This window comes from Syngnathus scovelli, chromosome 3 (assembly GCF_024217435.2).
Source record: "Syngnathus scovelli strain Florida chromosome 3, RoL_Ssco_1.2, whole genome shotgun sequence".
Classification (NCBI taxonomy): Eukaryota; Metazoa; Chordata; class Actinopteri; order Syngnathiformes; family Syngnathidae; genus Syngnathus; species Syngnathus scovelli.
This window is the reverse complement of record NC_090849.1, coordinates 22,369,236-22,395,882: the sequence shown is the minus strand read 5'-3', so window position 1 is coordinate 22,395,882 and position 26,647 is coordinate 22,369,236. Positions and strand designations below refer to the sequence as shown.

General features: G+C 44.6%; 2 protein-coding genes and 1 long non-coding RNA gene across 5 annotated transcripts; 1 reads left to right on the top strand and 2 right to left on the bottom strand.

The window, feature by feature from the left end:
• Nucleotides 1-8,419: 8,419 nt before the first annotated feature.
• On the bottom strand, nt 8,420-18,901 carry ndufs4 (NADH:ubiquinone oxidoreductase subunit S4). The gene is made up of 5 exons (XM_049763443.2): nt 18,792-18,901; nt 17,134-17,203; nt 9,037-9,209; nt 8,883-8,956; nt 8,420-8,631 (listed from the first exon to the last, which is right to left on the bottom strand). Exons 1-5 carry the CDS (start codon nt 18,884-18,886, stop codon nt 8,528-8,530), a joined length of 516 nt encoding a protein of 171 aa, XP_049619400.1. The 5' UTR covers nt 18,887-18,901; the 3' UTR covers nt 8,420-8,527.
• On the top strand, nt 9,209-20,737 carry LOC137840140 (uncharacterized). The gene is made up of 2 exons (XR_011086606.1): nt 9,209-14,272; nt 14,319-20,737. It is a non-coding gene; the product is annotated as an uncharacterized lncRNA (long non-coding RNA).
• On the bottom strand, nt 19,291-26,069 carry fsta (follistatin a). Of its 3 annotated transcripts, none has more exons than XM_068650106.1 (6): nt 25,716-26,069; nt 24,905-25,102; nt 24,547-24,765; nt 23,842-24,066; nt 22,811-23,041; nt 19,291-20,467 (listed from the first exon to the last, which is right to left on the bottom strand). In XM_068650106.1, exons 1-6 carry the CDS (start codon nt 25,804-25,806, stop codon nt 20,373-20,375), a joined length of 1,059 nt encoding a protein of 352 aa, XP_068506207.1. In that variant the 5' UTR covers nt 25,807-26,069; the 3' UTR covers nt 19,291-20,372. The 3 variants fall into 3 exon arrangements, with proteins under 3 accessions (XP_068506207.1, XP_049619322.1, XP_068506208.1); XM_049763365.2 differs by having other exon boundaries at nt 19,291-22,572; nt 25,716-26,066; XM_068650107.1 differs by having other exon boundaries at nt 24,911-25,102; nt 25,716-26,040.
• Between the last annotated feature and the right edge of the window lie 578 nt (nt 26,070-26,647).

The window sequence follows — 26,647 nt, the reverse complement described above, 5'->3', positions numbered from 1 at the left end:
CTTCCTTCCTTCCTTCCTTCCTTCCTTCCTTCCTTCCTTCCTTCCTTCCTTCCTTCCTTCCTTCCTTCCCGTCTTGAGTGGCTTTCCTTTACAGTACGCTCATGCATATAAGAGCAGCAGCCTTGCACCTTATTTGGTCTGTCGACTTGCTTGACATTTTGAACCAACAGCCGCTACTTCCAAGTCAAAGGCGGAGATTAACCATTCATCGGCCTCGTATCCCTCAGCACTCATCACCGTACGCGGGACTTGTTACGTTTAAAAATGCAAACTCATTTATTTTACAACACATAACACTTCTGGGTCTTAAAGTCTGCGGGTACACGCATTTTTAATATTTACGATGAGAGTGGGGGGGAATCACTCTTGGCACACCGCAGGATAATCGCTCAGGATAATCTCTTGGCTAACGCTTCATGACTAAAATAGGTGTTTGAAATATGGAGTTGAGTTAGCTAGTTCGATTTATTTTTGGATCACTGCCAAAATGTTAGCGCTCAACCAAACAAAGTTTGACTGGTTGTGTCATTATTTTTCTCAGAACTGTCCCTCACGTTCTCATCCCCACATTCAAACTTCATCAGCACCTAGCGTGCGTTTATCCCAGGCCACCTGAACGCCCCGTGGCGTTTTTCCCACCGTGCTTGTCACTCGCGTGTTTGTCCTGCTGTCTAAATGTGTGTGTGCGCTGTTTCTCTTCCTCTCCGCGTGGCTCGGGTGCTGATGGAGACCCGCATCCCAGGTGGGCCTAGCCTCCTTAACCCCCGCCACATCAAAACAAGAGCGGGCCTCTTGCTTTTCAGACAAACATCACTCACTTTCTTTGTTGTCTGAGGAACGGGGGGCACAGCGATTTGTCTCCCAAAGCGCCCCCCCACCCTCCCACCCCCTTTCCTGCTATCACCTTGCACCCATTCGTCGCTAAAAGCAAACGTCCGTCAAAGCCAGGGCGCCGCATTCCTCGGAGAGGTCAACGGACGGCGGCCACCGCTGTGAATGAGCTCAGGAAGTGGACATTTTCATCTTCAAAATGGACACCAGCACTCTTAAGCCTCGTGCGAGTGCTTTGGGGACACCTGCCAACGGGCAGGCTAATAGTCTTTGCGCCGTTCATGTGTAGTTTGACAGTGAAGTAGCAATGAACAGCTTGAAGTTCATATTCGGAACCTTTTCCACCATCAGGCACAGGGATGAAGCCCAATGGGTCCTGCAGACCCATGTGGACAGGTGATTTTGTGTCCAAGTGGAGGGGGAGGGAGGGCAGGGGTTTTTATGAGCGTGACCCTTACATGGCCGTCTCGACCAGTCTAGACTCTCGAGTCCCCGTCCTGTTGCTGCCTATCAGACTGTGACTTTTTACAAGTCCCAAAACAAAGGAGGAGGAGTGGCAGCGTGTAGCGCCCTCATCAGCACATAAATTCACCATTTACTTAACTGCAGACAATCTTGGGCATGGCTTGGAGGAAAAAAAAAACGGTGTGTCGTCTTGAATGAATCTCCACTTCTGCTTTGAATTAGATGAGGACAGATCACGTCACATTTTTAACAAGTGCTGAGCCTCCTGTGATTTTCCATAACAAGCCGGCGATGAATAAGCAGCTGATACGGAGCCCAAAGTGTTTAAGCTTTGCTTATAAATGCAAAATGACTTTTGCCTGGTGCGCCGCGTGGCGGGCGGCCGGCCGGCCGGCCAAACGCCGTAGGTGGATTAGCTCATTCAATCCAAACAGTTTACGGCTGACGACACTCTGTGGGCAGCTTGCACGTCTCCGCAATACAAACGAGGGGAAACAACAACAACAAAAAAAAAGAAACACACAAAAAAAACAGAGCGTCTTTGGCCGGGGACAATCGAATAAACACGGCTCGGCGCGCAGAGAAAGAACACCTGTGTTTTGTACACTGGGCCGTTGACCGAGCGGCATGACTCACGACAGAAAGCTGCAAAGTCAGATGAACAACCGCCAAGGTGGCCGTGAGTCAGCTCGCTGACAGTCGGCCAATAAGCCGGGAGTCGCGTCCAGAAATAGTGTTTAAGGTGGTTGGAGATTAGGGTGAAAGGTCACATGGGGTCATGGAAGACACCAATTTAGGTTGGCTTAGAAAAGAAAAGAAAAAGGTCCTCATAGGCAAAAAAATTCAAGGTCAAGGTGTGTTAAAGCCATCGGACACGTGTTGCTCATGTGTGCGTGCGTGAGAATGCGTCTCCGGTGTTTTGATCACATGATCACGTGTTTATTGTTGTGCTCGGGACGGAGCCTAAACATCCGCTAATGGGATTTAACGGCACAAAGCGCCCAGAAGAAAAGAAATGGAGCCGCTTAACAACCACGTTGCTCATATTCGGATGAGCTCTTACTTAACTTCAAATGTTTTTTTTTCTATTAATTACAAATATGGTAGCATCTATTTTTTCTCCCCACATATTGAATTTTTTTCTGAGCATTTTTTTAAAATCTTTTCAGCGTTTCTTGATTTTATTCTCAATGAATTTCAATGGATGTCAGTTGCTATATGCACAACTTTTGGCATTTCACTGTACAAGTTCACCTGATCGGATCAGTGATTGGCTTTAAAACTGGTTTATTGATTAAGATCAGAGCAAGATTTTCTCCACCACTGTCCCAAACCAAATAGCTGGTTTACGGCCGGCAGTGCCTAGCTAGCGGCCCACCTCTCTGCCCCTCCCGCCGCGCCTGCTTCACATACACAAGATTAAGTAGCAAAAGTGACATCCAAGACCAATCGGGCCACCCAAGAGAAGCGCAAGCGGCGGAAAGGCTGTCAGAGCCCCCTTTGGCCACATTCATCTTCAAGCCTCTCCTGCCCTGCCAACTCGCATCGCCTTCAAACGGCGGTGCAGTGAACTTTTCCCTCCCCTGCGCTCAGAGCTCCACCATCAATTCACTCTTTGGGGGCCAATTTATCGTCGCCTGTCGCGGCCAGGACCGCTTCAAACACGTACGCTAAATAAATGACTTTTCCAGACTCGCGTGTCATTTGGCTGTGAAAAAAATGACATTTGGAAAGCTCAACAACTCATTTACAGTTGAGTGACACGCTTAGTGGCCCGACCCTCGTTATATTGCGGGTCGTCGGTTCGAGTCTTATTGATGAATCAAAAAGTCAAACACTTTTTTGTCTACGGATATATTAAGACAACTCTTCAGTGCAGCATAAATATTTGTCATTATTCACAGAGGACAAAGACTATACGTACAAGTCTGTCTACATGTGTTGCTGCACTGCTTGTGTTCAATCCATCCCTTAAAGGGTTATTATATCCTGATATTATTTTGTGTTAGCATTAAGCTAGCATACTTAAAGGGACAGTTAGGACCAAAGCATCTATGCTAGTTTATGTTAGCTCATTTTTGTTAAGCTAGCTGATTTTTTACTAGATGAAATGAAACGCTTTGGTTGAACTTTCACAGTAAACTTCAAGTCAAGTGAGTGAAGCAAGCACACTTTACCATTTATATGGGGAACTGTGAATGAGAATGAGAACAGATGCAGAGTAAACAATGTGCTCTAATAATACTAAATGTGTGTGGGAGGGGTAAAACTACAAAATATTTCACCGTATCCTCTGCTATAAATGGCTTCACTGTATACACAGGGCATCTTTCATCTCTTTTGTTGGGAGGCCGGCGGGGGTTGGGGGGGGTCATCCAACTTGATATTGGTGCGAATGGAAAAGCGGCGCAGGCAAATAAATGGCGGAACATGAGTGTGTAATGCAGCAGATGCCTTGGAGTCCCAGGAGAGGGCCTTCCCCTAACCCCGAGCTCAGCGCCGGCCCAAAAAGAGGGGGCACGTCGCGCCATCCAAAACGAGTCCCCCCACCCCACTCCCTTTTGAAGACGCTGGGAATCAAGCGGCATGCCTCAGATACTTTCTACTGGTTCCAATTTACTCCACTACACACAGTTGTAAATCTGCTGATGTTTTAAAGGATCACGCCGCTGGTTTTCTCTTTTAGTTGCTTCCTCCAAAAGAGACAGGATCTATTTATCGCTATTCGCTAGCTATAGCCTGCTAGATCATCCAATTAGGCCTCCCTTTTTGAATAGGTGTAAATAACTCAGCAAGCAGCCGTAGCAGCAGCTACTGAAGCACATGAAGAGTCGCTCGGGTTTCCTCGTGTGCTGTGCAGTATGAAATATCATATGTACGCTACTTCTGACATGTGATTTATCTCACTTACGGTAAAGGTCTTTAAACGCAGTAGAGGCCTTCGGACAGACCTCGCCAATAAAAGTCATCAGTCGAAGGTGTGTTTCAGTTTAAATATGAAGTACAACATGGCTGGCTTGTAGTGAGCGTGGTTGTTTTTATTTCCCAGCTGTTTCAGCCAATTACAACCATCGTCAATATGACAATAAAATCGTTTGGCAGCTAACGTGCTTGAAACTCCATACTAATGAGCAGGTGCTGCACACGTACATCATTTGTAAAAACAAAATGCAATAATGGATGTTACCGCACATCTTTAAAAAAAAAAAGCTTTACTATGCATGGTCATTTAAAAAAAAAAAAAAAAAAGCCTCACTATATACATGGTCTTTTAAAAGAAAAATAATGCCTTACTATACATGTTTGTTTTATTTGAGGTCAAGGGTCAAAGGTGAAGGGATGAAGGGTCGGGAGCCAAAGGTCAGGGTTCAGAGGTGTGGCTTCAAAGGCCAGGGGTTAAGGGTGAAGGTTCAGCAGTCAACGGTTAGGGGTCAAAGGTCATACAAAAAAAAGGCTTACTATACATGGTCTTTTTTTTTTTTTTTTTTTTTTTTTTGAAAGCCTTGCTATACAATTTGAGATTGTCGGGTGATAGTAGAACCTGGATACAAGCCTGAATGGAATGGGTGAAAACAATGAGAAATGAATGACAAATGAACTTTCCCAACACTGATTGGCTCCAATATTAAGGCTCAACATGTGGTAAAAAAATAACTTAAAAAAAACGCCTAATACACAGCTATTCTCCAGAAGCTATCCACTTCTTTCCTTTTGAGTAGAAGCCTAAGTCCGTGTTCAACTTGTTTGTTTGTTTCTTTTTTACATTGTACATTTGCCACCTCTGCCATTTTGAAGCCACTTCTTTTCTTTCCTCATATTCCAATATTTTCTTGCGGTGTAATGAATCTGCTCGCTGTATGTACGTCCCGCCGCTCATAATGAGCAAGTGGTACAATCGATGCTCTCATTGCGCAAACATTCGTGCTCTTATAACGCTTTCAACTTTTTACCGAGAGTGTTTTTTCTTGGCTAGCGGCTACACATTGCTGTCATTCACGGCCCGCCGACCGCATCGGACCATTACACTCCTATCGGATGGGTGTCTTTGATGCGCCCGGCGACAGAGCGACGTAAATAGCGAGCACAAGGCTGTGAAAGATTTGCAACGCAGTGCGTTAATTAACGAGGGGTTATACCAATTAGGCACCCACGGCTGCTATGTGAATGTCAGCGCAGTCACGCAGAGTGGAACCGGGCGGCAGAGTAACACCACTGTTTACTGAGCACAAAGGCCGCAAAGAAGCCCCGGGAGGGAGGGAGTGTGAAGCCCCTCTTCCAAACCATTTCTGGCCGCTTCACATTAGTGTTGGCTCGTGAGTGACCGATTCGTTCAAAAGAACGAATATTTTCAGTGAACAAGAGTGAACGAATAACTTCCTAACGTGATTCGTTCTTTTTTTCAGTTCATATGACTTCAACCAGTAGGTGTCGGTAATGCGCATTGAAGCTGGTGCCACCTCGCCGTAAAACAAAACGAAGAAGAAAATGAAGTAACTTCCTGTTGACGAACGGGTCGTGAATTGCATTTCCCGTTCACCAACAGAACGGGTCTGTGAGTGAACGAGTCAGTGAGTGTTTTGCATGTCCAGTTCATCGCGAGAACGGATCAGTGCAGTGAGGGAACGAATGCTGACTTTCCCGTTAGCGAACGAGGCAATGGGTCAACTGCCTTCCTTCCCGTGCATCAACGGATCAGTCAGTGAACGTGTTGCGTCTCCGTCCTGGCGTGAACTAAGCCAGAATGTAGATTTACGATTTGCCAAGGAAAGAAAGAACCACTCACTAAAACACCACTTCTTTTATGCGCGTTTTCTCCGAGCTAACGGCTAACTTTATTGCATGATTGCCGTTATGCAACAACGGGAAGATTATGCTTCTCTTTGAGTAATCTTGATTTTTATAACACTTATAGTAGTTTCTCAATAACGTGTATGCATATATACGCCTAAATGTTGTCATCCAATATATCTACTGCAATTTCACATTAGATTGCTGGTTTGAAATTTACTTTTATTATTATTATTTTTAATAAACATTTATGTTAAAACTTGTCTGGTGTTTTTTTTTTCATTGTTTTTATATTTGCCAATTAAAACATAAAAATCTGACATTTGGTTAACTGCTTTATATGACAATATGTATGTGTTTTACGTTGTCATATGAGTTGGTGTCCCCCAAAATAACAAATGTCGGCATAAGAGATTTTTTTTTTCAATCTTTTATTCAAACACAAACACATTCGGTATAACAAGACCATCAACTACAATCCAACAAATACAAAATTAAAACATCAATAGTCGGCATAACGTGTGTCGGCTGACATAGCAGCAACACTGTCTGTCACTCACTTGTGAATCTTCGCAAACGAACCTGACAATGGCGGTGTACCTAATAGAGTGTCAGAATGACGTCACAGATCAATCAGCCAATCAGAAAGTGGGGGTGAGGGCGGGTGTGGCACTTTTCACTTTCATTTAAGCTGTGACCATAATTTTTCCCTAATGAATTGGCCTGTTATTAGGAACACGTAAAAATGGCAGTGTACCTAATGAAGTGTCTGAGTGACATCACAGACCAAACAGCCAATCAGAAAGTGGGGGTGAGGGCGGGTGTGGCACTTTTCACTTAAACCAGGGGTGTCGACCTTCAGTCCTCAAGGGGCCGCGTTCCAATATGTTTTCCAAGTGACCCTCGTTAAGCGCACCTGCGTGAAAACTTTTAGCTCCTTTTGAACGTGAAAGGAGCTAAAAGTTTTCACGCAGGTGCGCTTAACGAGGGTCACTTGGAAAACATGTTGGAATGCGGCCCTGAGGACTAGAGCTTGACACCTGTGACCCTTGACCATGTTATTTCCCTAATAAAGTGGCCTGTTATTAGGTACACTTGAAAATGGCGGTGTACCTAATGGAGTGTCCGTGTGATTCCCTCGTTAAGTGCAGGTGCGTGAAAACTTTTAGCTCCTGCCGAACGTGAAAGAAGCTAAAAGTTTTCACGCAGGTGCGCTTAACGAGGGTCACTTGAAAAACATGTTGGAACGCGGCCCCGAGGACTAGAGTTTGATACCTGTGACCCTTGACCATGTTATTTCCCTAATAAAGTGGCCTGTTATTAGGTACACTTGAAAATGGCGGTGTACCTAATGGAGTGTCCGTGTGATTCCCTCGTTAAGTGCAGGTGCGTGAAAACTTTTAGCTCCTGCTGAACGTGAAAGAAGCTAAAACTTTTCACGCACCTGCGCTTAACGAGGGTCACTTGAAAAACATGTTGGAACGCGGCCCCAAGGACTAGAGCTTGATACCTGTGACCTTTGACCATATTTCCCTAATAAAGTGGCCTGTTATTAGGTACTCTTGAGAATGGCGGTGTACCTAATGGAGTGTCCGAGTGACGTCACAGCTCAAACAGCCAATCAGAAAGTGGGGGTGAGGGCAGGTGTGGCACTTTTCACTTTCCGTGAAGGTGACCATGATTTTTGATTATTTGATTTATATATATATATATATATATATATATATATATATATATATATATATATATATATATATATATATATATATATATATATAAAAAAGGATCAGTGTGTGTGTGTGGGGGGGGGTGACGATTCGTTGAACGATTCGTTTGAACGAATCTTTTGAGTGAACTGATTGTAAAGATTCAGTTCACTTAAAATAACTGGAATGCACATCAGTACTTCACATCACCATGTTATCGCCACCATATGTTTTGCTACTTTCTCAGCTGTGTTATTTTTTTATTATGCTCTGGAAGAAATGTTGATTGATCTTATAGAACAAGCTATTTTTGGAATAAAGCTCGTCAACAACACGAAAACCATGCACATGCTGTCGTCGTCACCATAGTTCAACCAACATATAAGGAAAGAAAGAAAAAAAACAACAACCCCGGATTCCAGTCAAAGGCAGATGGAAAGAAAATGTCGCCTAGAACAAAACACAGCAGGTTTAGCCAACACATATATTTATTCCAGCGTTTAAACAGGTTCTGATTGTATTAATATGTTCTCCTCACACTGCAAACACTTCATGAATCAAGTGTGAAACATTAGGAAGTCGCTAATGAGGTGAATGTTTGAAAAATGAAAGCGAGAATGACGACACAGTTTTGGTTTAAATGTGTGATTTATTGACAGCAATTGTACAGGACCGCCGCTGAAGGGGGCCGGGACAATGGGAGCGAGGTCACAACGACCAATAGATGCCTCTCCAGTTTACTTAGCGGACCTTCTGGTCCTCTTATCCCAAGAGAAGTTGGCTCCGTAGGATTTGACGCGAGGCTTTGGAGTTCGTTTGTCGGTGATGTGGTAGCTCCAACCTGGAAGGCAAACATCAGCGTGAGTGACGGTTGGCGAGGATGTCGAGGCGTCAGGTGGACAGGCGGGCTGGCCTGGCCTGGCCCAGGTTGGCCTGGGCCGGCCCGGCCCGGCCTGGCTGTTATCACCGAACCGCAAACACACCGCGCCAATCGTCTGACTTTCAAAATAACTTCACATTTTGTCCAAGATGCCTTATTGGACATTTTTGGGTTCTTTGCATAAGCGGTTGAAAATTCTGAACTATAATTACCATTTTTCTCAGCAAAGGCAATGGCGTCTTCCTTGGAGGAGAAAGAGAGCACCATGTTGGATAAGGGATCAGCGCTGGGGAAAAAGAAGAAAAAAAGAAAAAGAGCCTTATACGGAATATTTTTGACAAAAGTCACAAAGTTAACGATTCTTACCTTGAGGCCCAGCCCATCAGTGGGTTCTCCCAACGTTCCCTGGTGTCAAAGTCCATCTTCCACTTTTTGGTGCTGTTCACTCCCGACTGCATTGCGGTCTTGGCGGGCACGAAGATGTGAACTTTGCGTGTCTTCACGTGCTCCTCCGGCACCCCTGTCACAGCGGTGATGTCCTAGGGGGGGGGACAAACAATCTTTAAATAAACCGAGGCATGAATTATGGTGACACACATTTAGTAGAGCTGAACAACATCTGCTACAGTTGTTTGGCAATGGGCTTAACTGCGCTATTCCAAGAGTTTTCATTCAATTTGTTGAATGTTGTTTTCTCTCCTAACATTTGAGCATGAAAGATTTGCAATGTGGAAGAGGGGAGGGGTGGGGGTTGCGAGAAAGTTGGCCCGCAGGTGCACGAGAAGGAACGAGAAAACGCCAAGTAACTCTCCAAGCCAGAAAAGAGCAGAATGTACCTTGTAAATCAAAGCATCCCATAATATTTATTTCCACTTTTATACTATACAGTCAAAAAAGTTTGATGGATTCTGATTGGAGCACAGATTTAAAGGTAATATCAGCGCTTCGCACGGATAATTTATCGTTCCCAGAGCAGTTGCGAAATCCAAGTTGCCTTCAGCCTTTTGGGATGGATTAAATTCTTTTAAACAGAGGACAAAAGCCCGTAGGCGGCTGCAAGAGCCAGCCACCTGTGTCCCCGATAGACCCTTTGCACCACCTCTATCCAGGACGGACGGACAGACGGCCGGACGGACGGACGGACGGGGCTCCTCCGATTCTTGACAAAATTAGCAAACAAGCGATGGGAAATGGGCGACAAAACCCCGACAAACCTCCCATCGCGTCGGCACCAGCCACCCAAGACCGAGGCCTTCCCTTTCAATTGAAGAATTTTACACCTTTCAATGGCCATTACAACTTCAAAGAATCAAATTTTCATCATTGTCTGTCATCCGCCGCTTGATTTGTAGAGAGGAGGGGGGGGACGGCGGGGGGCGGTGGGGGTCGCTTTGCATGAACCCCACACACAAAAGCCCGTCTATGCTTCAGCAAAAGAGCTTCCAATGCTATTTAAGCCTTGGAAATGACAGGTCCAACTGCTAAACATGGTTGGCTCAATGAAATCATAAACAAAATGTGCACATTGAAAGAGGGAGAAGAATTCACAAGTGCTCGGTAATTATTTCCGTCTGCCCCATCTACTTAACCTTGACAATTCCTGCGTGTCGCCCAGAAGAGAAAAACATGTTCTCTTCACCCCAAGGGAAAGCGGCGGGCGGATGGCTGATGACACAAGAACACCCAAGACAGTGTGAGAGTGCAACTAAATTAAGACGCCAATGTTTTTCTTTTTTTTAAGCAAGTCGGGAAGCCGCCGGAGAAACCCAAACAACGTTGCTGTCGGCTGGATTTAAGCAGCGATTGTGTGTGGATAACACGAGGATCCAAGAACAAACCACGGTTTGATTCTCAGCAGTCACATGGGGCATTTTTTTGGACAAAAAGATTTTCTAACAAGGGCATGGAGGGTGATTTTTTTTTGTCTCTTAGCATTAACATTAAATACGTCAGGTTTATTAGTCAACAAGGTTTTCTAACAGACCACACTGGGACCTCAAATCATCTTTTCTCATTGAAATGAATGGAAAGGCCATTAATCCGTTTCAGCTTCTCCCCGCCAACAAAAAAAAGATTTCTTTTCATAAGAAAAACAGCACTCCATAATATTTTCATGTCATAACAGCAATTATTCAATTAAATAGAATGTAAAGAATTCAACTGTTTTGGCAAACAAGATTTTTTCCTTCACTTCAATGGGGATTGCGCTGCTCCTTCTGGTGTGCACACCTTGGCCACCAGGGGGGCAGTATAATACAGACATGAGAATACGTGTGTGTCGCTCACAAGGCCACATAGATAGATTGAAAAAATAAAATAAAAATAAGGGGAGCATGTACATCCTGATCGGGAATATACGTCATCATTAGTGTGGGTGGTTGATATTCAAATTCCCTGACAAAAAAAAATAAAAAATAAGAATAGGAATGCATTTTCTTGACATTCACCTGACAAGTAATAACAAATAATCTCCAGCAGTAAGAGTGTGAAGTTTGTCAACACTCAGCTTTCACCATTCAAGAAAAATAGTACGCTGAGTGGCGCTTGAATCGCATCTCACTCAAAAGACACTTAAGGGAAAAACAGAGGCACTGGAAACGCTCTTAGCTCATTATGGGCCACTGTAAGCACAAGTAGCAGTCTAGACTGGGACTACGCTCGCTCGCACTCACGAGGTTATGGGCCCGGCTGGCCGGCCGACCGGCACACTGCGGGCCACAATACGGACGTTCATAATTGTGGCTGGAATGCGCTGCGTTCCCAGGAGGACTAGGCGGCAGCCTTTACAAAAAGAAAAACACGCTGGCTGGCTGGCTGGCTACTTTTTCTTTCTTCTGCCACGTACAGGAAGCAAAACGAGAAGCATCAAGTTTGACACTATTCACTGGCCGGTTGGCTGGCTGGCCGTCCGTCCGTCCGACAATACCTGGCTGGCTGCGCAGACAGAATGCAGAGCTTAAGAGCGGGAGGGGGCGCCGGCCACGCTAAAGTCTCCGTCACGTAAAAGCGTGTCGCTATTTGTGACACCTCTGGGCCGCGTGTCAAATAAAGAGCACGGGGGGGCTCCAGTACAACGCCGAAAGCCGGTACCCCTCAATGCTCCGGGTGGGATCGGCAGGGGCCGCTTGCGTAAAGCGCCGCTATTTGGCTGCGTGGATGTTTGTGTTGGTCAAGTGACAATGTGTTTTTGCAAAGCTGCCAACAAGTGGGATTTTTTTTCTTTTTTCTCTCAGTGCTCTAAGTATGCATGAAATCAAAGATGTTTGGCCCTATTTTGGCATTTCAAGTCAAATCTGACTTCCTGTCCACTGGAGCGTTTTGTTATTTTGCACTTGGATAACCTTGGCCTCCTTTTAATCCTGATTGGTTACGTTCAATCTGCCATTAATGACCATGAATGTCAGAGTTTGCTTCTAAAAAGAGTAGATATCGAGGCATAGCTGAGGAAGCTTATCGAGGCTGAATTCAAGAGAAAAAAAAAAAAAACCACTGTCGATGTGTGACGGACGCAAAGTGTCCTCCAGCCAACATGGTGTTCATATTGTTTGCATGATTTACACTTCACATTTCCTGCAATGCTTTTCCCACACGCTGGAAATTCAAAGCCACTTTATCTGCTCTCAACATTCTTGCTGATTTCATTTGCAGATTTGAGTGTTTTTTTTTTTAAATAGATAAATAAGTTAGGGACATTTTAAGGATTTTTTGCAGCAAACGTAAACGGAAAGAAAAACGCCTCGAAAATATTTCGGCCTCACGACGTCCAAGAAAACAATTCATCTGAGATGACGGGCGGCCAAGTTGGATGAAGGTAGAAAACGCCAGGGGGACGAGCGAGCTACTACCCAAGGACCTCACGGAGTTTTGGCCAAGACCTGGGAGCGCCGCGTCCTCTGCGCTCTTACTGTTGCTTCGCTTAGCCTCGCGTTTCTCCTTCCAACACTCGATACTCCCCTCGCGCCTATTGACGACAAGAGGATTATTTTAGTCCTAAAACAAACCATAAAAAGAAAATTCACATCTGTTTGTGTTGCTCCTTGACGGCTCAATTATTAGAAAATCATCTGCGTGCGACGGCGCCAAGAGGTGGACGTGCGGGGACAACGTTAGCATGGCAGACTTCAGCTCAGCGAGCGTCTCCAGTGCGTGCGTGCGCTTGTTCTTTTGTCTTTAGCACTTTTGTTCAAACCATTCTTTACTATTCGTGTCAATACCACATCAATCCTGATCATTTCACTCTTCAGTTTGAATTTTCCCAATGAACGCATGAGATCATTGATTGAGCGTCCGACCGACGGACCGCGCACGTTTGACAAAACGGCAGGAGCCAAAACAGTCGGTCGTACGGTCAGGGTTAGGGTTAGGGTTAGCGCAAACATCCGCAAAGCCGCGGCTCGGTCGCACGTGTGGAAAGCCCAAAAACATCACCCTTAAGCCAGACCCCGAGCCTCACTCAACAACCTTGGCCGGTTCCCACCTCTGCAACGTCTTTGAAGTGTAAAAAGCGTGCCAATTATGGATTGGGCGTAGAAGCAAATCTCAGGTTGCTGGCTCATGTGTGTGTGTGGGAACGGGCGTGGCCAAGAGAACAAGAAGCAGCTGGCGTGAGGGTCATCTCCAATCTCACATTACGCATACCGTCAGGATGGAAGCGCGAGCTCCTTTTGTGGCCGCTTTGTTGCATCCCATACGGGCGCGCTCTTTTCAACAAATATGTATTGCGAGTTGACATCAAAATGACTCGGAGCTATGTATTTTTACCAAAAGATCTACATTTGCAAACGCCGGTGTTGACGCATTATTCTTAGCACTTGTGAGAAAGAAAAATTGATAAAAGAATGCCTTTGAAGCAGATATTCGAATTTGTCACTCAGTAATGTCTCCCAACAAAGCGGATCAGTCCGGAAGCTCTCCGAATAAAACATCATATTGTGTCCGTGCACCCTGTGAATGTTCACGCAAGCTTTTCATTGGCTCTCTCTCTCGCCACAACGCTCGCTAACTTTGGCTACAAGCGTGCAACGCCGACCACGCTGAAGAGTCCTCCTCCTCTCTATGGAAGAGAGCGTTGATGAATGACGTGCTATTTAGTGGAAGACGCATAATTAAGCCACTTGTCCGACGCCTTTCAAAGACATCCGACATTAGCGGACGCCGGACACAGCTGACATTTTTTTTTATTTCACGTGCCTTTCGAGAGGGCCAGCAGACAAAACACACTTGAGTTGTCTGGGGCGGGAACCAGGGGGTGGGAGGCGGCGGCGGCCGTGGGCTTGACTCTGGCGTCGCAAACGTGCTCGCTGTCTGAGGCTTGGAGAAGATACACCCCTGTCGTGCAGACTTACACCGGTCGGGCTAAATATAGCTCGCCCGCGGGCACTTTATGCTGATTCTGAAAACATATTTTCATTTTGTTCGTATGACATCGAGCTCCCGTTTGAATAACACAAGCTGCCACATCCATGTCCACTTCCTGGCTCATGTAGTATTGGTTAATGCATTAGCTATTAAAAAAAAAAAATGTCTGTCTGTCTGTCCAACTCGAGATGGTTAAGATGGACATTCAAAACAATTACTGAAACGGCCACATCTTTAGGATAAGGCCCGCAAATCTGTCGCTCGGATGGGACACTGATGTCAAAGTCAAGGCTAGCGGGCCAGATCCGGCCCACCGCATCATTTTACGTGGCCCGCAAAATCACGAGTGTCAACTCAATGTTTCTTGCTAAAATGCCCAAACTCTAGATTGTCTTTTCTTTTAATAACAGTGAGATATTGCAACACTGTTTGTTATAATCCCAATTTCAAAATAAATTGGAAAATGGTTGGACAATTGTTGTATGTGATAATATTCATTTATTTCATTGACGGCCCCACCAGGTTAAACTGTAACTCAAATGTGGGCCGCGACAAAAAATGAGTTGGACACCTTTGCTTTAAATGAAGAAAAAAGTCAATATTTGCCAATTAGAAGATGCGCCGTGCTCAGCATTAGCAGGGTAGGCTGGTTTCACGCTTCAGCGTACGTCCTCTCTTTGCTTCCCGTCTCAATTCCCCGCTGCCCAATAACGCGTCTGGTCTCTCTTGTAAAACCCGAGTGCCTTTGGAGGAGTCCATAACGAGGCTTCACGAGCGCTTTTAAGATGATGGTGTTGTCTTTATGTGAGGAGCGGGAACGCGCTTGCCCGCCCGCGGCTAACATATCGGCATTGGATTAGCGCTTATTTTCCAAGAGGAGCCGTGTAAACCATCTCTGCCAAAGGGCGAGAAAGGAGTAAGGGAGGTCGCAGACGTTTCGTGTCGAGCCGCGTATCAGTGGCCTGCCAGCCGGACGCTGGGAGCTGCCCAGCAGAGCTGCCCAGCATGCTTAATCAAACAGTAATTACAAACAAAAGCGGGCCGGGCCGGGCCAGGCTCTGGGCCAGCGCTGGGGCTCCGTCACGCAGGGCTTTTTTTTTTTTTTTTCCTTTGCCTCTCAATTGAGGCGCTTTTTTCACAATGTGCTCAGAGACATGGCAAAATTTGGAGCATTCAGGCTTGTTAGTGTCATTCTGTAGTTCTATCAGTCTCTCGGCATAGATTTTCACCCGATTTCTCCCCTCCGGGTTGGGATCGGGCTTTTTTTTCCGTTGCAAAGTTGATGATCAGACAAATGAATGATAGTTGCGCGGTCGATGCTGTGCGATGAATCTCACGGTACAGTTGCCGCAAGAATGTGACTTGTGTGTGTGTGTGTGTGTTTAGACACATGTCTTTCATAAACCAGTGACAATACGGTTTGAGTTGGCGATGAAAAACAGATGAAGATCTGGGGGGCCAGAAAGGCATCAATCTGTTTGAGAACAAAATCTGAAAGGACCTCACAATTTTGGAGGCTTCGGACTTTTTTTTAAAAATAACAGGTTTATGCTTTGGAAGCTCAGACTAGCCTCCCCTGCCCTTCCCCAATCTATCTGTAATGGAGAAAAGTGCAGACGCAAGTTCCTGTAAGCATTGTTTTGTTCAGGGATCGATGGGCAAGATACCCAATGTCACCCGAAGATTCAGACTTTTTGGCGCCGCATCAAAAAAGCTCATCGGCATGAGGTTATTCAGAACGGCTGGCGCTTTCTCCTCGGGAGAGCGCGTGCAAACCCCACATAACCTCTCGCCGATTGGCACTTATTGACGTCCGGATGAATGACTAGCGTGCTGTCCAAAAGAGAGTGTCCCATGTGAGACGGACGGGGGCACGGCTGACTGTACTGTGAACAGCTGAGGGCCTCTCTTTTGGGCCCGTCGTCTGAGCCAGTGTTGGACTTTTTCCCGGGCCACAAAGGGACCTCTGTGTGAAGTGGCCACTGTCTTTTTTTTTTTTTTTTTTTGCCAGTCTCAGGGTGTCTCACAATCTTTTTCCAAGCTTCTTTTCTTTCACCCCCTCCTCATTTTTGAGGCCCTGATTTTTTCTTTTCCTTTCCCTCTTCTCCGCTGTAGCCCCCACTGAGAGGACCGAGACAGACACTCCACTCAGCCAAAGGTTTGTCTGGTCAGCTTTGGTGAGGGACAAAAGCACATGCACCGACGCTGCCCACACACAGCACCAAGCCCCCCCCCCCCCCCCCCCCCCCCCCCAAACCCGGCAAAGCCCCAAAACAAGACCAGAACAGACTCGGCTGGCCAAACTTCCTATTTGGTATCGTTTATCTCACTTGTCTTTTCGTGGCTTCAACAGTAGGATGACGGGAGACCTCGAATTTGTCCAAAACCAATTTGACTTTTTTTTTTTTTTAAAGAAATAATGGAAACACAGTCATATTTTGGACACAGCATTTTAGCTCTGAAAAAGAGAAAAGAGCCCACTGCAAAAGGATCCATTTAGATGTTGCAATAAAAGCCAAAGAAAAAGTCAAACTCCCACAGAAGAAAACCGGCTGCAGTCCCTCGTGTGGCTTTTGAGGTTCCACGGCATTTCAAAAGATTCTGCTTTTTTTTACAAATCACTTGTATCGCTGTGGGTTTTACAAACAACTGCACTACTTCATATGAAAAGTATGAACAAAGCCCCTGAAGACTCATTGCGTGGGGGATGTTTTTACAAGATTAAATTAAGATGGAAAATATGAGCAAGTCCATGGCGAATAAATGAGCCATCCGGAATGGGAAGACTGCAAGTTTAGCACAGAGAAGGACCAAACGGGGTCAAAGTTCGACTGTAAGGTACATAGAAATGGACAGCAGACTAGTGTTTAAAACGTCTGCCTTGCAGTTTTCACCTTTGGGACTGGAATCTCATCAGCAGCACAAATTTCTGCATCATAATCATCATTTCACAGTTTCCACTTTGACTGATTCCAGGGTCAATTTGGCAGGCGACTCCAAGGGTTTGTAACATTTTCTTCCACAAAAGCGTAATTGTTCGGGCCTCTGATCCGAGCATTGTGTGCGCATGAGACAAACCATCCATTTGGACGACGGAATCCTTACCAGTTTCTCATCGACTGTGATGAGCTGCGTGTCTCGTCCGGCTCCCTCTGCCAGCCTCTGTGCCGACGTGCTAGTGAATCGAAGAAAAGAAAGGCGGAGAAAAATCAAATCGTTAAAAAAAAAAAAAATAAATAGTACATCAAAGTGACAATTACGCAAGTTGGGCCATCTCAGTCGGAAAATGAAGCGGCGAGGTGGGAATCCCCTCCCCTCGCCTCCCCTTCCCTCGCCAACTATTACTTCTGTCTGGTGAATTTCTGGCCGAGTGTGGCTCTCATCCTAATGACAAGACGTGCTTTGTGTTAACTGGGGTCAACTGTCCGGCAAGGATGGACTGTGTAGCCCTTTGTCAATGTGCCTCCAGAGTGACACTGGACTGCACAACCACAAAAACGTTGCCGTCGATAGCGGGATGGTCCCATACTATGGCATCGACACCTTGCAAAAATTGATTTCAGTTGTTCAATTCAAAAACTTGACCCCATCACAAAGCAAAAAAATATATAAAATACTTTTTATGATCAAGCAAGCCTTGTTTTCATCAGCTGTGAATTCCCGAAAAATATAATAATAATGATAATAGGGCTGCGACGGTGCAGATAACCTATGCAACGTGCCAAGGCTCTTGGTATCTTTTTGTGCAAAAACAAAACACTTTTTTTTTTCTATGGAAATGTTGCTTTATTTTGCTTTCCAGCAGCATTTTTTTTCCAAAATCTGGGATTAATTTAATTACTAATGATTTCGACACATTAATCCATAACCCTGACACTCAGCCCCAGTTTAAAACCCTAACTTTGATTCCTAATCCCAATGTAAACCTATTTTGAAACCCTAACTTTAGTTTCAACGAAACCCACACCCAAGTTTAAAACCTTACTTCAAAACTCTAACCCTAGGTTGGAAAGCTGATTTTTGTTATATTTGAAACTACACTTTGAAACCTTAACCCTAGTTTTGAAGGGGAACTTACTCAGTAGTTACCACGACTGCTTTGGGCTACGTTTCTTTTACTTTCTTTGAGTTACATTATTCTGGTTCAACTCTTTGAAAAGACAATGTATATTAATGAACACTTCTACAGCAGTCCCTTTGCCTGTGGTTACTAGGCATCCCTTAGAACAAATCAAATTTAAAAAAAGTACAAACTGCATGACAGATAAATAAAGGTATGACGATCCATGAAAGCGTACACTGGAAATTAAAATTCCTACAAATTTGATATTAAATAAATAGTAAAATACGGTAATACCACAGTAATCGTTCACATCTCTGGGTGTCATCTGCCATTTATGGTATTAAATTTAACGAAAAAAGTGAAAGAAATTCTCTGCTTGTGGCACAATTTTACTAGTGTGCGTTATTTGTGACTGCAGCTAGTTTTGGCTAGTTAGCCGGCTAGGCGAATGTTTAAAGGGCGTGTGCAATCCTATTGGTTTTTTTTCCCTAAAATAATAAATAAATAATAGTGAAAAACGCAATTTCAGCTTTCAACTGTTAACAATTCTTCATTTTGTTGTGCGTAAACGCAGGGTATGTTTAGCCAGTGAAACGCTAGCCGAACGACCTGCTCGCTTCGTTCGTCGCATTTTTTTCAAAGTTACTCCACGGCCGGGCAAATGAGAATAAAGGGACAACACAAATGATGTAATATTTACCTAAGGGGTTTCAGGAACACTTTAGAAGCAGCGTTGATCACAGAAAGACGTCCCAGTCCCAAAAGTGACATTGAGGTCGCCATGTTTGTTGTCATCAAGAACAGACGGCAGCCGCGGTAGGACAAAACAGTTCGGACGGAATGCGAACATGGGCATGAACAGTGAACAAAGTTTTCACATGGACATTTAATATCAATTTTTTGGGGTGTGGTTTTATGAATAATTGATTTGAGACTGCAACCCTTTTACAGATACTCAGGCATTGGGAAACAAATATCATTAAAGAAAATAAATGCTACATAAAACATTTACAATTAATTTTTAATAAATAGAGTTCAATTCTATTTGAATATCAATTTAATTTACAGGCTTGAAACTTATCGCTAATGTTAGTAATTTGAAACCGAGCTTGTTGTCATATGCGCATATGTGCTGCTCTTTTTCTTTTTTATCATCAATCAATTTTTGATCATTTCCACAGGAAACAGTCAGAAATATGTATAAGGAAAAAAAACTTTTATTGATTTACTCTTCATAGCTGTACAAATACCCTCAAACATTTTTGTATGTACATATATATGACATTTACATAAAAAATACAAAACTATATATTCATAACAGAATTTTGTATTTCTCTTGCTGATGCTTGAAAATAAAAAAAAAGCAATCTGAGAAAAAAAAGAAAGAACGTGTGATATTGTATTGAATACTGCAATAAATTGCTGGCTAATCCTATCGGAGCTCTGCAAGAGCAAGATCGACATGGGGGAAAGACAACAGCAGACAAATGTTAATTTCCAAAGTCGTCAAGTATCATCCCAAATGTACCTCTTTCTTTCTTGTTGTTCCAATGCGACAATATAAATGCTATCGTAGAGCGCTGACAAAGCAAAAGGCCTAAAAGTCAACTAAAAAACAGGAGAAAAAAAATCAAATGGCTCTTTTTTTCTTTTTCTCTTCCATTTGTAATTACTGCTGAGTTGCATCTGTTTAAAAAAACATTGAGAGACTCCCTTTGGTCAGTTATTATTATGATCTGTAAACAAACCAGAAACACATCTGTACATTAAAAAAAGTTGATATATTCCCAATAAATAAACACACAGCCTAAACATGCATTTACGTAGGTGTGACATAAACATCTGTGATAGAGATTTGACAGTAACAAGCAGATTTTCTTATTCTTTCTTTCTTTTGTCTTTTTACAGTTGAATGAAAGCGGAATGCAATTTACAGCATTTGTCAAGGACTCATACTTACATGGTAACGTGACAAATAAATAACACTGTTTCTTTGGACAAATATATTTCTTCATGATAATAAAAAAAAAAAAGAAAAAAAGCGTGATGACAACAAAAAAGGGAGAAAATGAGTGGTAGATTCTAAGCCTGACATTGTAAATGTATAAATAAGAAAACATGAAAAAAAGTATAAATAAACATCTAGCAGACTGGACTATATTTATACTTCCTTTTTGTTTCGAAATAAATAAGCATACACGTCATGTACAGTAAGGACGTGGTTCCTTGGGACTGGCATGAGCGAACGTGTGTGTGGAGGTGGGGGGCAATGGGGGGGGGGCTATCCATCCAGTATTGAAGATAAACGCACATAGGCCTTGTAGTCTTCATCATCATCATCCTCCTCCTCCTCCTCCTCTTGCTCTTCTCTGATGGCTACATGAAGGAATATAGCTGTTGTATGAATACGGACCACAACATATCAAAAGTCAGAGTCTAAAAAGGTGGAGGGAAGGTGTCGGGGGGGTGGGAGGGCAGAGGGTCTGGGGTCCAGTGGATTGGGGTGGATGTGTGGAAAAAAAATGCTTTTCTTCTCTGTATGTTGCAGAGGGGAGAAGGCGTCACAAGTCGGGCCTCGGCAAGCAGCTTAAACGTCCGCAACACGACTCTGAGGTATTTGACTTTTTTTTTTTTTTTTTTTTTTTACATTTTGGACACACAATACAAAAAACAAAGCAAAGCAAGGGTGACAGTATTTAGAAAAAAAAACGGAAAAATAAAAACCAGGCAGTCCCTTGTCAATCCAAACATTCAGACATGATATATCACATTCAGTGGAGAACAGCAACGACAATGATAATCATTTTTTTTTTCTTTTACAGTGAAAGGAGGACACGGGTTAGCTTCCTATGTCAAATATCACATTGAGAAATATTCAGCCCATGAGGTGATCGTAAAGTTGGTCCCTCGGGTGTCATAGCACGGGAACCTAACAATGAGACATTCTTTTGAGTGGAGTAACATGGAATGTAAATGCGATACTTCCTTCAGGGCTCTTGCTCAATTTCAACAGCGCTTAACCTCCAGCACGGCCACCCCCCCCCCCCCCACCACCACCTCCCCGACAAATGCTGTCTGCTCCACAGATAGATAAATAGTCTACAAGGTTCAAATTGGCCGTTCGTCTTGACCTATCACGACACCAATGTTACAATCGCCATCAAGCGTCTGTGGCATATTCACAAGAGACATTGGAAATGATTCATTTACAGCCGACCGAAAGAAAACATATTTATAGAAAAAGTCAACAGAAAACACACAAATACACTAGTAAGGTGATTGAGTGAATTTACAACTAGAGATGGGCAAAATAAAACAAATAAAAACATCGATGGCTTGACTGCTTGTTGATCTTGTGTAGTGACAAAATAGAGTGCACTACATGTTTGCTCGCCCAAAGTCATTCTAGATTCCAAAATCATGCATGTTCGCTTTATGAACGACTCCAAATTGTCCACGGGAGAAAATGTGACTGATCGTTTTGCTATTTGTGAGCCGCAATTGTAACTGACCACAAAGTCACTCCCACATTCCAAAAACCATGCGTGTCAAAATTGTCCAAGTGTGAACGCGACTCGTCCGAGGTACAGTGGACGGAAGGGGACCGAGCCAATAAAGGAATAAGTGAACATCTGTGTGTAACACTGGTCAACAACAAGTTTTAATCAATAATGCGGTGGCTTTGTGTATGTTGGACGCTGATTTCAAAAATGTCTACTCCCTGCAACACATCGGGTTTTTTGAGACATTTTCATTTTTTTTGTTTGACCTACAAAAGCTTGCGCAATGCACTTTTCACCAGGGCACATTTGAAATCAGCGCAAAAATCCATCTATAAAAGTTTACTTGCATCTCCAAAAAAAAAAAAAAAGAAAACATTTGTTGACCAGTGTAATTGACACCCATTTTTAACCTAAATAATAAAATAAAATAAAATAAAAAACACTCATGAACCTCCATTATGAATTTTTCCCAAAAAAACAGGTTTGGGCTCCCCTTCACCCCATATTGAAGGAAAAAAAAAAAGGGCAAATAGGTGAATAGGTCCTCTGTGCACCTGGCGGCTCGCCCCAAAGTTAGCTGGGATAGACTCCAGCTGAACACCAATGAAAGCCAAGCACTCTAGCAAACGGATGAATGGTGTGCAGAATGATTCTGCCCAGTACAACGCTGGCATGGAAACAGGAGTTCCAGCTAAATGGCCACCCCTATCTTGCTTTGTGACGGAATTGCTCCATTGCTTGAATGAGATTTAAGGCAAAATATACTCATCACATACATGTGAATATGAACATACGAAGATTGCTCCACTGCAAACTCCTACCTCACTCGTATTGAATTAGTCTCTCTGTTGCAATACTTTGCAGAGGAATTACATGGAGGGGGAGGGGGGCGGGGTTCAAAAACAAAAAGACAACATCATGCAAGTCCATTCCATTCCGAGTCCGTTCTCCTTGCCAAAGCTGCGCTTGGTGGTGTGTCTGGGGCGGGAATTCAAGGAAGGGAAAGGAAAGGAAAGGAAAGGAAAGGAAAGGAAAGGAAAGGAAAGGAAAGGAAAGGAAAGGAAAGGAAAGGAAAGGAAAGGAAAGGAAAGGAAAGGAAAGGAAAGGAAAGGAAAGGAAAGGAAAGGGGCAAGGGGGTCTTTTAAGCAATGCGGAATATTGTCATTTTTCCTTGGAGGGGGGGGGGGGGGGGGCCGTGTTTGTCATATTTACTTACAGTTGCAAGATCCCGAGTGCTTGACCTCCAGCAGCACCCCCTCGGAGCAGGCGGCCTGCTTCATGGTGCATTCGCTGGGGTAGGTGGTGTTGTCGCTGGCGCATACCGCCTCGTCCGTCCGGCTCTCGGGACACGTGTCTTCGCACAGAGAGCAGCGTCCTCGGCTCATGCGGGCGTCCCAGAGACACTTCTTGCCGCCGCCGCACTGGATGTCCTGGCAAGACTTGGCCTCTGAGGGCACACAAAAGAGTCAGGGGGGTTAGGGAGACAGGGCTACACTGTTTTGTGCTTGGATTGGATGTTTGAACATTTCGTGCAAAGCCACCCCTGACCACAGGGGGCAGAAGCACCCACATTATGTAAAAGAAGGCTCCAGCTACTTGTGGGGAAAAAATACCTTGGTAAACATAGACTTTTTTTAAGTAGAGAATCTGAAATGAACTCAAATACCGAAGTAGTATCAGTAGTGTTTTTTTTTTTTAACTGACAAATATGTACAGCAATGAAATAATCAAACGTACGTACACAGTTTGTGATTGTGCAAGGCTCTTTTGTTGTTGCTCATGAATTGTGCCCAAACACTAAGTGTGTTTTGTGTTTAAAGTCCGTTGGTGGGGAACAACTACAATGAATATATATATATATATATATATATATATATATATGGTTACGGTTTATCGCACTGATTTCTGCTCAGTCTGCAACATAATACACAAAGTTGCCCGAAAAAATAACGGTCAAATGAATTACAGATACCTACAAACAAAAATAGTCCTTAAGCACAGTAAGGAAACGTTTGGACTTGGTTGACTTAGCTCCCCCCTGCACTGCGCTTTGCTGCTCCCCCCCCCCCCCCCCCCACGCCCCCATAAGGGGAAGTGCTGCCAACATCAGGAAATAATCAAATGTCCATCATTTCTTGAGCAAACACTCTCCATCTAGCATGGAATGTTGGCAGCAATAAACACTCATTCGGGGAGGTGGCTCGGGTGTGTGTGTGTGCCTGTGTGTGTGTGCGAGTGAGAACTCACTGATGCATTTGCCCTCGTAGGCCACCCCGATGGAGCGGCCCAGGAGGCAGGTGGCCCGCCTCAGGTGGCAGGCGCTGGCGTATACGATGCCATCGTTGCCGCACAAGTACTGCTCGGGGGAGGTCACCTCGGGGCAGATCCGATTACACGTCACACAATAGGCGTTGTTGGTCTGGTCCACCACGCAGGTGGAGCTTCCGGGGCACAGCACGTCACGGCACGTTTCTGCAAGACGGACCGGTGTTACGCCACTATCCAATAGCGAGCCATTCGACCACGTCGAGCGGAAACCTCCGATGCCCAAATTTGATCAAATTGATCATTTTTTGCCAATCAATACCATCAGTACTAACTTTTTGTATCTGCCTGTCTGAACATCCCTCCATTCCGAGTACACTCTTATCCTAATGACTTGTCAAGCTGACTGCACTGACATGTTCAATGACAAATTTTGACAATGAGTCGACAAAACTGCAATAGCACTCCTGAAGCGATGGAAATAAAATAAGGATAATATGTTTCATAACTTAAAATATATGTTGGTTTGTTTATATTTCCTGAACAAAAAAAGCTTTCTGATATTCCAGGATTCCGCTCGACAGTAACGGAGATAAATAGACAATAGACAGAAAGGAGGTAGTGCTAGAACTATTAAGTGCATTCAATCCATCCAGACAGACTGATAGAGAAGGGAAAGTGACTGACTTTTGCATTTTCCCTGGTATTGCACGTCCAGGTCGGGGTGCGCCTTGCATTTGGCCTTGAGCAGCGCGCACTCGTCCTTGTAGGTTTTCCCGTCCGAGCCGCACACGGGTCCCTTCCACGTGACGTTGGAGCAGTCTGGCGCGCAAACGCATCGCGGCTTACTCCTCCTGTTCATCTTGCACCTCTTGCCCGGTCCGCAGTCCACGTTATCGCACGACTCTATTGCGCAGCGGGTTGGGAGGGGGAGGGGGAGCGGAATCAAGTCAGCGGCGCGCGACAACCATTACGCACAGGCTTGCTTACAAGGAAAAAATGCGCATGCGTAATAATGGTGTAAACCAAGGGAAAATGAGTGCACCTCCACCTTTGCAAGGTATGCAATTGGGGGCTCCGCCGTTGAAGATCATCCACCTGAACAGCGTGCTGTTGGGCACGTCCTCTTCGGTCCACGACGTGCCCAGTCTCCCGCTCCTGCAGCACTCCTCCCTGCTCATCCCGGGCATGTAGAGCACCTGGCAGCGGCCGTTCTTGCCCTGCTGCAACCAGCAGTTGCCAGCTGGAAACCAAACGAAACAAAATCAAAAGTTGCCATTTGGGCGCGCGCAAGCAAGCAACCCCGGCCGGCAGCTTTCCCCCGCGCATTTCCAGCACTCGCTTCGGTGCGTGCGTGTGAGTGACAGCGCGTACAATGCGAGCGAGCACACGGGGGAGAAAAAAAAAAAAAAGAGGCTGCTCCTAATTCCCACTGCCGCGGAGCGTCTAGACATGCAGCACTAAAGCGCCACAATAAGTAGCAGCAGCGGTGCGCAATGACGCGCCGAACACGCTTTTCTATTATTATTTTTTTTTTACACCAAATGTTAAGCATAAGCAGACACGGGTGTTGTTCCATTATTCAAGCCAAAAGACAGCTAATTACAGTAAATCGAAATAGACTAACACAAAGACTCCAGAAAAATAGCCTTCACAAGTTAAGCACAACTTAGTCCAAACAACAGAAAACGTGTCATCTCATCTGTCCCATGCATGCAAACGGCACCTGTTTTACGCACTATTTTACCTCAGCAAAAAATAATAATAAAAAATGTACAAAAGTTGCCAGTGCGTGTGAACCTCTCTGTGTGTTGAGAGTAGGACAAAAAAGTTTCTAAAAGATGAGCATGGCTTACCTTGAACTTTCTGATGCTCCATGAGGTGGCAGAACCACACGAAGAAGCAAAAAAAGCCCGGTTGGAGGTGATCTTTCAGCATCCCAAACATGATGGAGGAAGAAGGCAAAGTGGAAAGAGAGACGAAAGAGGAGAAGAAGGAGGAGGAGGAGAAGCAGCAGCAGCAGCAGCAGCGGCGGCAACACGAAAGCGCCTGTTTTGACCCTGCGAGGCAGCGCAAAAAAAAAGTAATCTGCTTAAGGTAGCACTGTTGAATAAGTGTCAGTCTGAGAATGCAGCCTCTCTTTTTAAATCTATAAGGGGTCTCGGGTTGACTGTCTCTGGTGGGCGGTCTCCCTTTTGCCGTGGGGGTGGGGAGATGTTTTTTCTTCTTCTCCTCTTTCTTCTTCTCTGACCAAAGTTCTTTCGCTCCATGCAGTCAGGTGACATGCAACTTTCTCCGGCACTAAGAGACGATATGGATGCGTGTATTTTATTACATTATGTTTATACCAACAATGATAATAATAATGATGATGATGATAATAATAACAATAATAATAACAATAATAATAATAATATCATTATTATTATTATTCGTGTTTCAAGGTGCTTTGAAGTTTTATCGGACATCCGTCCTTCCAATTAAAAGGGTGGTAACTGATATTTCCCCCCCCGACCAACTGCAGACAAATGTGTCAATCTTGCGATGGAATAATGCCCCCACCCTACACCGGTAATATGTGCAGGTCCCCCACAGGCGCGCACGAGTCTAATATTAGCACAGACAGTTGTTTGGGTTTCTCTGCCGGGTCAAGCTTTTAAATATAATCAAACCTGTTTCCCAAGGAGCTTCAGACAGAGGAGCTGGGTGTTACGTTTCACTGAATGGAGCTCACACACACACGGCGGTGCAAAGTTTGTACCTGGCAAAAGTCCTTGTGCGACCTCTT